Below are 12,730 nucleotides of genomic sequence, written 5' to 3' on the forward strand. Positions count from 1 at the left end.
AAAAGTATCCTATTTTACGCCCAGGATAATAAGGTATAATTATACCAAGTTTCATCGAAATCGAACCGCTAGTTTTCACGTGATGCCTTCACATACAGACAGACAGACAGACAGACAGACAGACAGACAGACAGACAGACAGACAAAAATTTTTTTAATCACATATTTGGGTTTGGTATCGATCCAGTAACACCCCCTGCTATTTATTTTTTCAATATTTTCAATGTACAGAATTGACCCTTCTACAGATTTATTATATGTATAGATAACGTAAATCGAAGCAAAAATCGAAAAAATATAGATAATTATTTTGCCGAAATGCCATTATCATTCATAGAAATTTAAAAAAAAATCTTCAGAATACTTTTCAATGAAGAATTGACTCCATACGAATATTGTGAATTCCGCTTTACACCTTCTTTCCATTACGAAATAAGCTATTATTTATTCAACAGTAAACAGCTCTTACAGCTGTGACAATTCACATCGAAAAATTTTTCCTTGAATTGGTTGTACAGTAACTTTTTACTTTTATCGGATCGCTTTTAGAAAAAGTAGTCCATAATTAGTTACGTTTCATAAAGTAGTCGTATGTACTGTCATTTTATAATTGCTACAGGGCCAGGGTTACATGGTTACATATCATTTGAAAAAAAACATATTATCACATTATTATGCTATGCATTTACATTAGCTATACTTCCATTTCATAAGTATATTTAAGTAGTTTGTCAATCCGTGGTTGTTAGGGTCCGTTCACACAGACCGGCTCGGAGAGGAGAGCAGATTCTTATCGCGATGAAAACAGAGTTTTTAGTATTTGTAGTAAGGTTTATTTTTGCGTGTGCACTGTTTTTGACATTAAGAATGCTTGAACGCGCTTGGTGTGAAATAATAAGAGGAGCTGACCGGCTCCGATCGCGTACTTTTTCTCGTTCGCGCAGCCGTTCGGCTCCGATTGCATGCGCATCCGCTTTCAGATAGCGTCCAGCCGGTCTATGTGAAATAGTTGGCGGCTCCGCTCCGACTAACCCTAAGCGTATACGATCCGGTCTGTGTGAAAAGAAAAATGCGCGCCGATGCTCTCCGAGCCGGTCTGTGTGTACGGACCCTTACGGTAAATGTTTGCAAGTAAACAAGTAGTTCATCCATCGCATAATATTTTGACCTGATAACAATGTTACAAAATTATTAAAAACAAATATCAATATAACATAAATTAACCGTCTGTTAGAATTTTCCAAGCATATTATTAATAAAGAATGTGTTTTCCATAAGCTATCCAAATTCACACGATTAACCTTTTGAACGCCAATGACATCTATAGATGTCATTCGCAATCGTGCCCTGTGCGCCAACGACACCTATACATGCCAAGAAACAGATCATAGATAAATACAAAATAAACATATTAAACCTTTACTTTTACGTGTTTTATTTATACAGTTTATGAACTGAATCCCCAGTTATTACATAATTGTACACAGTAAACAAAATTGCCAAGTAGTTATTCAAATATTTGATGACAAAAAGTAACTTAATTAATGGCTAAAAAAGCATGTTCTCTCGCGCCAATGACATGTATACGTGCCTACTAGTGATGTAGTGTAATATTCAAGTAACTACATTAAAATTTAAGCGAAATTACTCTAATTCGCTTAATTTTTGTAATAACTACAAAAAAAAATATATAAGCTTAGTCACTGAGAAAAAAGGTAAATACTACATTCTTTGGTATAATACCATATTGTCTATATTGTGGATATTGTTGATTTGAATATTTTCCTTTTCGCCAATCATGCGCATCCCTAGCACAGTATCGATATGCAATCCCTTCTGCGCCATTGACATGAATAGATGTCGGACTGGTGACGTCGTAAGCGCGTGCCGTGTTGTTAAGTGCGGAAAGTTGTAAAAATATTTTATCGAGTAGGTATCTACCAATATTATAATCAAATAAGTACAAGGCTATTAATGAGCATAATAATTATATAGATAGGTAGGTAAATGCAAGGCTGTTAATGAACATAATGATTATATACAATTGTTGATTTTTTATTATTTTTTATTTTATCGTCACAAACACAATGTATGCGTTCTAGCATAATATTTATTGTCCATGTAATGATAAAAATTCGCTTAGGTCCAAAATGTATTAAATATCTCTAAAAATCTGTAGGTACTTACCTATTTAGCAGTTTTCAAAATTTATTACCTAATAAGTATAATCAGTGCCTTTATTAGAATATTCTTATGATACAAATTGTCATTTGTCGCTATGTCATATCAAAATAAACTTAATAAATAAACTCGATAAGTTATAATAATATACAGCTACACATCCCTAATCAGAAGCGAGAGATTATAAAAAAAAGGATGGTTGCCCGCGCCATTGGCATGTATACATGCCAATGGGGCGTAACTGATAGAGAATAGTGCTGTAACTTGCTGCAATTTTATATGTATTTTTGTATCTCAAAAGGTTGATTTTTTTTGTTGATAGTTGCTATAAATGTGGTCTTAAGTTTTTACAGTAGGAGATGAGGTTAAATAAATATTATTTTTGTGTTATAAGCTGTTTATTCAAATATTCAGACGTGAATTATTATGTTTATCGATAACATTTTGGACTCCCTACTATTTTCAAGGTTATCTCATTGAATTTGTGGCTTGGCGTGGAGGGCACGGCGATGCGTTTTTGCTCTGGCGGTCAAAAGGTTAAATATAGATGATAAGATAACCATTTTTATAAATTCATTTATGATTCCGAGCATGTATATTGGAAAGGTTCTATGCTATTTTTTTTAATATACAGTACTAGGAAAGTGGGTTGACTAGGAACAATATTGGAGCTACGTAACCTTGAAATAAAACGCAACAAGAATCGTAAATGGCACCTTGCAGTAAGTTTTGAATCTTGAAATCGGTGGGAAATAATGATCTATTCATAAAGGTCGTAGTAGTTAGTAGTTCTAGTTTATGATACTTAAGTAAAAAGGACGAAATATAGTAATAAAATAATAGTATATAGTAGGTATATTAATTGCTTGATAAAAATACCGAAATCCATTAGGTCAACAGCACGTTTTTCTCAACAATTTGTACTAAGTATTGTTTCGCGTGTTTAATTATAATTGAATTGACTTACCTTGTTCGTGAGGTGCTGGTACTCGCACCCGACCGTCTTCCACTCGTCTCTCCATCTCAATCGATACACATTACACGCTTTTTACATTATTAGTTTTAATTAAACTATTTTACTATTTGTTTATCAAGAAATGTGTTTTGCAGCACCGCTTCAATTCTCAGTTAAAGCTGTGTTACTAGAAAAGTATGTATTTAATTAAGAAATTTACTATTTTCTATTTAAAAAAATGAAATATAGAAAATTTGAACATTATTATTTTTATATCAATTATCAGTTATATATGAAAAATTATTATATCTGAGTTGCATTTATGTTTTATTATTTACATAATAAAGCTTTCTTTCATCCTTGATTCAATATATTGTATTGTATACGATAAACGGCATACGTTCATAATAAAGCACCGTAGAGAATGCTACGAAATCGTAGCGCTTGCTACGCGCACGCTACAGGTTTATGTAAGGACTTTTAACGCGTAAAAAACATTGTATATGCGAAAAACAAGTGCAGAAACAAAGTAATCAAGTTTATAAAATTCAATCTCTACTTTAAAGTGAAGTCACGTAAAATAATAACTTATTTCTAGATACATAAAGTGACATGGTATATTTTGTGTTAATAAATTAGATTTTCTTCATACTTATTACACTTTTCATGTTTTATTTGAGTTTAATAACAGTGTAATGAAATAATATATTTGATTAACTTTACGATTCTTAATACCAAAAAGGAGCGGAAAGGACAACGAAAACAATAAAAAATATTTATACAAAAAAATAAATTATACGTACTGACTTTCAATCTGCTATTTAATTTAACTCACATAACTGCTGAAAATTTTATCAAGGCAGAGCTTTTCACTCAACGAATTTTTAAAGTTTACCGCCCTTTTCACGGTGCAAGTTAATTGTTATTCAAAAACTTTATATAAATTCACTAAAATGGCGATAGAATTATTTTGGTTTAAAGTATGACGCGAGTATTTTTTAATACAAAAATGTAGGTTTTTGTTTATTGTGATTTATTTTAGGGTATCCGTTACGGTAAGCAGAAAGCACGCTCGCTCGGTTAGCGGCTTCAAGCGCGACTGACCGTGGATTCTCAGTTTCCACTTGGTCACAGTAAACCTTATATAAGACCTAAGCCATTTCGGATTTAAACGTCTCAAATGTATATTCTATTTATGTAAGTGCACAATCGAAACTATAAATCTACAAGAGAGATGTTTTATGTTTAAAATTTTCATTATCTATTCGTCGCGCTATGTTCGATTTTCCTTTGTTTGGTAGAAATAGAACGCATTAGCATATTTTTATTTAATGATAACAATGCTAAGGGCTTTCATTGTAGGCATTGAGACGATTTTAAAGAATGTATTATGAAAATGTTAACTAATTCTAATTTGATTCTTTACTAGTTAATTAAACGAATATTAAAATGATTATATTCTCCCCTAATAGATAGGATAGATCTAAGATACTCTGTTTATTATTTATTTAATATAAGAAATATTATTTGTTGATTGCATTACAGAATTCTATTAATTTTATGGAAATTTTTATATTGATGAGTATCAATTGTATGTATTACATTTTTTTATAATAACAAGGGAATTTATTTCAATTTAAATAATATATAAATATTATACATAAGAATATAAATATTACACATCAATTTATATTAATGTTTCAACAGATATTTTAGTTTTATGATGATGATTAATTACCGTCTCCCTTGGTTATAAAAGTACCTAAGTAAAATACTTCGTTTAACTTATAATTGTCTAACGAAGCACCTGTCTTTAAAGACCGCTTTGTAATATAATATAAACCTAGAAATAGAGATAACTAAAAATATTTATTCCATTCCGTTTATTTCTATTTCGTTTTGTCTTTTTTTCCACATCTAGTACTTACCATCAAAGCTTCTTGTTCTACTTTGATAAATGTAAATAAGTCCTGACTAGCTGTCTCACAAAGCAATGTAATGTTTTAATTCTATTTCATACAAAAAATTAGTAAATCGTATTTAAAACTGGCTCACCAATTGCAGCTTCGTCGTCGTAGCCAAAGGAAATTCCCCTGGGAATTACATGTTTAACCACGCTAAAACATAGCCCTATGTGACTCTCTAACCTAAATAATATCTCCAAACACAAAATGGTATCATAAAATCGTTCCGTTGCGGCATGAAATAAAGACAAACTAACAATTTTGTTTATAAATTTAAAAATATAAAAATGTTACTTTACTAATTACATCGATCATCATGATCAAACAATTATTTACCACTGCACAGAACATAGGCCTTTCTATAGTTGATGCAAGACGTAAGTACTATATCAAATTTTATCACTACTCTAATAATTATAGTAGAAATGAAAAAGTAAGTACCAGTAGGTACAACTCTTGTACAAGTTGTACAACTACACCAAAAATGATTATAAGTGTATTTTCTAAAAGAATAAATCATACTTTTTTTTGTCTTTCACATAAATAATTAGGTAATTAAGTTACTGCTTCGACATTACGAGTTTGAGGAAGAACGTCAAATTTTATTATTTTCTAATATCTTCAGAAAAACAACATTTCATTCAAAATATATTTTTTATACGAACGAAAATGGTCCCTTTCATCAAATAATGGAAACCTCTATTTTAAAAGCAAGATAGACATGATATTGCCAAAAATATGTTTACACATGCACAAGTCTGGGGAGAAGCTTAAAATAGTTAAACCCTCATAAATAAGAGACAATACTGTCATGGCTTAGCTCTACATATCGTTATACAATTAAAATATCAAACAATATAAAGAGACCAGTTAACAATAATTCAATAACAGAAGAATTTAACAATGAATATATTTCTAAAAGACCGGAAAGAGCAAAGTGTACTTCTAAATAATCCTGTGTAGGAACACTTGAAATTCTTTGTGGTTACATGTTTCCATGCAACCATAAACAATTTCAGGTAACAGAAATGCAGCTAAAGTAAGGTTGAATTGATATGATAGGTTTATAAAATGTTTTCTTTTTTTGAACTCAGATTTAAATTATATGACCTTTTATAAGATACCTAAACTTAATGAAAAAATATTACAATTAATATAAGTACTTATATCTATTCCAGAAATTTCCCGAATGTGTGCAAATTTCGTCCTTGCAGTTGCAACCCCAGCCCCTGTGGACGATCAATATCAGTCACAACACAAAGTGAGCGGCGCGGGTCGGGACTGTCTCTCGGCGGGAGCGAATTCACAGACATCTCTACTTTGTTGTGAGTATTTTCTCACCTAATTACATATATTATATTTATTTCATGTTTATCATTTCATGACAATCTTTACATTTCAAACCCGTTGTGAAAGTGAAATTTACGTATATTTTTACGTTTTTTTTCTAATTTACGTATATCTTTCATTTAATTTTTTATGAAATAAATAGAAAAAATTTAACGATTCAAAATCAATTAAATCGATTGAATAACATTAAAATAATGATAAAAAATGTATGTTTGAGCGCGCTTCACTACGAAACAACCTGTCGCATTAGAACCCATAATAAGAGTCTGTATATAGAAATTCTTGTAACTAAAAATATTATAAGTATGTTTTTGATTATCAACTGCTCCCTTCTATATACACATGCATTCAACTTATATAAAGAAAGAAATGTTTATTGTTTCCGCAAAATATGATTGATAGGTGTGACTCCATAGTTCACTACCTATTATAAGTATAATAACTTTTCACCCATGGCTTCGCTCACGTTGTTTAAGAAAATTCCTATGGCAATGCCATGTTGCACCGCTCACGCTTTAAAAATTTGCATATGCAACTCTAAAACCTCTGAACAAAGTCCAGACAAAGAGATCATATCATACCATTGTTCCGTTGCGATATGAAAGAAAGAAAACAAACAGATACACCTTCGCATTAACAATATTACGAAGAATTAATAATATAGGTCACGATAGAGTACTCATTTTATAGATAATTTCAATTTTATAGAATGATAAAGGCTATCATATTTGATATTTCAAGTGAGTTTTTAAAGAAAATTAATGAGTACTGCTTCCAAAACGAGGCAGGATTAAAACTAGTTAATAAACATTGTATTTCAATTTTCCAGGTCCAGGAGAACTACATAAAAATGGCATCCAAGCGAAGTAATAGCACTGCAATTAAAGGCAACGCGTCAAAAAGAGCTCGGTCTTCACGAGACGATATCCAAATTAATCAACAACTAGCAGAAAAGGAGAAATCAAACACTGAAAATGGACAGTTTTCTTCAATAGATTCTGAAACTGCAAGTGATTCTAACAGTATCGAAGGAAGTGAAAATAACACCGATGCTATTATTTGCAGCACATTTAATGAAGAACCTAATCATGAGTCTGCAGAATTTAATTTAGAACAATCAAAAACATTCATATCTGAAAAACAAGATGAAACAAACCACACCAACGATTTACCAAACATTTCATGTGATATATCAAATTCACATTCAGAACAAGAACAAGCAAACGAAAACAATGAAGATTTCAATGCTAACAATGTCGGATATTCCCTCATGAATGGTTGCACTGATGGTTCTGTCAATTCAAATATCCTGAAAGCAAGTACAAGTAACGCAATATTATACCCAGAAAAAGTAACGGTGCCAAAAGAGACAATAACTTCATTCAATTCCGATAATACAAAACTTGAAATGGGCATCCAACTTAATAGTGATTTGATGCAACGGGAAGAAAATGTTTCGGCTCAAGCTGAAGATAATTCAAACTCTATGACAAATACCGACACAGCTAGCCTATCAAAAAATGATGAAGGTAATGAAAGTAGCCAATGTATGGAAAATGTATTAATTATGAAATTGCAGCAACGCAATGATTCGGAATATTGGTATCCAAGCAAATTTGAAAGTGGCATAAACGCTTTAAGAAAATTGTTCACTTCGGATGACGATATAGAAATTAATGAAAACTCAATAGACGTGCAAAAACCATCAGATACTAATAATAATGATACAGCTATAGGCCAATCAAACGTGTCAGAAACTGAATCAAATAATCAAATTTCCAACTCTGATAATTTAGAAATATTTGATGATCGATCGGAATCATTTGAAACTAATATTGACGATATTATGAATGATTCTGAAATATGGTCCGCTGAAGATTCTCCAAGATTCGACTATTATTTAGGTGGGGTAAACCATACTTCCTTGGATAATGAAGAAGATGATGGAGATGAAGACGGAGATGAAGAAAATGGCGATGATGAATATGATGAAGATGAATATGCAGAAGAAGAATATGAAACAGGTTCTAATGCAACAGAAGAATTAACTGAAGATTCTGATGATAGCGACAACGAATCACAACATAGTGAACCAGGAAAGCTTACTAGAATAAAATCAAAAGTCATTGAAATGTATAAAGTAGACGTTAAGGCTGAAGAAACGCCTGATAAGAAAATTCATGAAAACCTTACAGTTGAAAGAACTTTTCACAGTATCGAAAATGCAGCTAAATTGCGAAAACTGCGAAGAATTCTTGAAAATAATTCAATTCCGCGACCTCTTGAACGAGGAGCAAGTAAATTTAATATGGTTCTAGGAGAAATACCTGATATAATAGAAGTATTAAGAGCATATCCGGATTCATCACATCACGCTCATGTTCGTTTTATTAACCCGGAGCAAGAAAACTGTCAGAGTACGGTTGGCGATGTATACATCAGGAATGAACCAAGAAAAGTTCTTAGCGACTGCTCTATTTGCTTGCTTACTTTTTGCGGATATCCTGTTTCCACCTTTTGTGGCCATGTTTTTTGTGAAAATTGTCTTGAAAGAACATTGACTTTTCACAAGCAATGCCCTACCTGTAGAACACAGTTGAGAAAACCTTATTACCACAAAATTTTCATATAAATGTTACATATTTCAAATAATGTATACTGCCCTTGCACAAAAGTGATTGATTTTCTCTATATTATATTTAAATGGTTTTCTGTTCAACATAATTTGAAAAGACAAAAATACTAATAATAATCCGGTCAAGTTAAGCATTTGAAATAAGGATAATTCCGACATTTGGTGAGGAGCTGGAGTGTACCATAACAAATAAAAATTGAAAAGTCCCCACTTATCCCATGTGTGCTTCAAAAGTTATTCGGGGTCAAAGGTCAAAATTTGAGGTTTTCTGGATTTTTCTCGAAAACCGTAAATTTTATAAAAAAAGACTCCAGACCAAAGTTTTAGATCTTATAATTCTACACAAAAAAGGTCTCTATGATTTCTTTCCCAAGAGTTACTATTTCTGAGATATCGCGATTTGAAGAGATACATTATACATTTTGGTGACAGCCAATTTCAGGGAACGTTCCCATACTATGTGACCTAGTTTTTAAGATTTTTCGACCCCCGGTAACCACTTGTTGTATATATATGCAAAGACCCGGTAGTGACGTATTGACAAGTATGATTTTCAATCATTAATCGAAGTAGTGACAAGTATGATTTTCAATCATTTCACAGGCATTTTCATTCATTTCTTTGTCTAAAACCTAATAAATTATATACTAAAACCTTCCTCTTGAATCACTCTATCTATTAAAGAAAACCGCATCAAAATCCGTTGCGTAGTTTTAAAGATTTAAGCATACAAAGGGACATAGGGACAGAGAAAGCGTCTGTTTTATACTATGTAGTGATGTGTCTCTTCAAATCACATTATCTCAGGAATGGTAACTCTTGGGAAAAAAATCATAGAGACCATTTTTGTAGAGAATTATAAGATCTAGAAATTTTATTTGAGGCCTTTTTTTAAATTTACAATTTTCGAGAAAAACTGAAAAAAATCTGAAATTTTGACCTTTGACCCCAAATAACTTTTGAAGCACACATTGGATAAGTGGGGACTTTTCAATTTTTATTTGTTATGGTACACTCCAGCTCCTCACCAAAATTTGGCTTTGTCGGAATTATCCTTATTTCAATACTATTTTCAAGCTTAATTTGACCGGATTATAAATTATTGTAAGTAGACATCTACATTCTACCTACTTCATTACATAATGCAAAAAAAATTTATCAATTCTATGTCAAAGTGTTAAGGAAATATGTACAGAGTAGGTATATAGTTCTTAAAGAATTATTTGATTTAGGATATGTAGGTATTATTATATTATATAGTGCTAAATTTATAGGTGTATATAAGTATTGTAAAATTTTATAAAATTTATATTTATACCTAGATATAGAGTAGGCTTAAACAATAATGTAATATGTTACCATTAAAACCCATTTTCCGTTAGAACATGTTTTCCCTACTAAGAATTAATTGTATATGCCTTTCTAACTGGGGAAAACGCGTTAAAAACTAATACTATGGTCTTTACCTTTAACCACTATCATTGAGTCAAACCTTTTTGTGTCGATTACTTGTTTTTATTATGATTCATCGTTATTATTATCAATATTTTATACCGTCTAGTTTTTAACGCGTTTTCCCTAGATAGAGTTGTTGAAACAAAGACCTAGAAAAAGTAAGCTAGTTCTATGTAAGGAAAGCGTGTTCTGACAGAATACGGGCTTTACCTGTAACATAATATGAAATAACACCATCTCACAATGTATCTCACAATTACAAACTTTTTTAGAAAAAAACACTGAATATTTGACTGTATAGATTAGGTTAAAATATACATTAAGTTGAAACAACACTTTGAAGTTTTATTTCAAGTAAAATAATATTATTTTGCTTTTTAGGGATATACCTAGTATAGGTTCCTCTGTAATTGTTAGGTATACTTACCTAATGTCTATCAATAAAAGAATTATAAGTTGTCAATAATATTGAATATCTAGTTCAAAGGTGAAAGCCTTGTCGCCTTGTATAGAATATTGCAACCCTTTGTAGGAACAAAGACAAATGTCCCCTTGTTGAGTACGAGGCAGATACATTTGACATCTATATATCTGATTTATTCGATTTATCTGTTGCCAATAATTAGCAGACCTCTATGCCCTAATAGACTATGAGGCTTTTAAATCCCCTAGGCATTAATAAATAACTACTGTAACAAGGCGGCATTATTAAGGACATAAAAATTAGGAAGAAGTAAATTACCAAAAAAGACAAATCTATTGTACATATAAGTAATATTTATTTACCCATACAATTTTTTTAAGATTTACTCATAATTAATTATCACCTTGAAACAATATTATAAACCATTTTAAACTTATACAATTTTACATTTTACACAAACCACAAATAAAACTGATGTTTAATTACATATTTGTACAATATACTGCAATTCAGTTCAAGTTCATGAATGAGAGAAAAATTTAAAGTTGTTTTTCGCAATGTACTTACTTAATTAAATACTTTTATCACTGTACATATCATAGTCCTATGAACAACTTGTTTCTTAAATATCATTACTCATTATATTTCTTCTAGCTTCAAATAATAATACAATCATTCCTTACTATCACCACTAGTGCTTGCTACTTCATCAGACTGCAGATGTTCAATAGACGTTGACAACTGTTCCAAACTCTGCACAAGTTGGCTCATTTTGTCTTTGGATGAAGTATTTTCAAAGGTATCCTCTGAAGGCTTTTCTGGATCACCATATAATCTAAAGTGCAATCTGGCTAAATGTTCTTGTTGGTCCCTTACATTTATCATCTGTTCCATACTACATCCAGTACTAAATGCACTCAACTTCCCAGTATGAAAATCATCCAGTAATTCCAGCAATGCTTTTTCCATATGCTTCACATCTGGCGTTTCTTTGGGTATGTGTTTAGGCCTGTTGTTATATGCGCGCATGAAATCACGGTGTTGTCTTCGCTCATTGACGTACGACATTTTAGTGGAGTCGTTCAAGCTATTTGCTGTATTCGTAAATGCCTGAGCATTTTTAGATGTTAAACTTGCAGCTCCACTAGACATTTTGTTACTTGTTACAGGCGATGTTGCAGACAATGACACCTTCTGCTCTTCGTCCTCGCCGTCATTCTGCATGAGTTGTTGTGTTTCGTTACTTTCTTGCAAATCCAAGCTCATGTAGACAGTACGAATATAGTCATTTATTTTGGTTAAACTTGAAATAATTTAAATAAAAATGTAATTAGTTGTTTGTGATCTAAATAGTTTCCGTTATTTGTAATTGTTAATTCGTTAAATCTATCATTGTTTTGCTAAGTTGTTTAGTTAAAAAATAAATATACCTAATAAATTATCATCAAATGTCAATGTCAATAGTCAAATAAAATGACACCAACACTTGCTCTGTGGACACAAACCTTTTTTGCGACTAGACGACATGTCTTTTCGACTTACTGGTAGATAATGTCATAGTAAAACTGAACCCGAATAGGGCTTACTCTATTTTCTAGCTTACTAATATTATAAACGTGAAAGGTTGTGATTGATTTGTTACTCTTTCACGTAAAAAAACGCTGAACAGATTTTGATGATACTTTCCCGTGATGTAGTTTGACACAATGCATATACGTGCCATTGCCCACGGTACAAACCCCGCGTACTATTTTATAAGGTCAGAA

General features: G+C 31.5%; 2 protein-coding genes across 2 annotated transcripts; one reads left to right on the forward strand and one right to left on the reverse strand.

The window, feature by feature from the left end:
- Positions 1-6,156: 6,156 nt before the first annotated feature.
- On the forward strand, positions 6,157-9,237 carry LOC123701343 (protein PFC0760c-like). The gene is made up of 2 exons (XM_045648779.1): positions 6,157-6,425; positions 7,280-9,237. The coding sequence occupies exon 2, from the start codon at positions 7,301-7,303 to the stop codon at positions 9,080-9,082; it is 1,782 nt and encodes a 593-aa protein (XP_045504735.1). The 5' UTR covers positions 6,157-6,425; positions 7,280-7,300; the 3' UTR covers positions 9,083-9,237.
- Positions 9,238-11,327: 2,090 nt separating this feature from the next.
- On the reverse strand, positions 11,328-12,417 carry LOC123701360 (coiled-coil domain-containing protein 28A). Its single transcript, XM_045648797.1, has one exon. It carries the CDS (start codon positions 12,228-12,230, stop codon positions 11,637-11,639), a length of 594 nt encoding a protein of 197 aa, XP_045504753.1. The 5' UTR covers positions 12,231-12,417; the 3' UTR covers positions 11,328-11,636.
- Between the last annotated feature and the right edge of the window lie 313 nt (positions 12,418-12,730).

Source organism: Colias croceus, chromosome 2 (assembly GCF_905220415.1).
Source record: "Colias croceus chromosome 2, ilColCroc2.1".
In the NCBI taxonomy this organism is placed as follows: domain Eukaryota; kingdom Metazoa; phylum Arthropoda; class Insecta; order Lepidoptera; family Pieridae; genus Colias; species Colias croceus.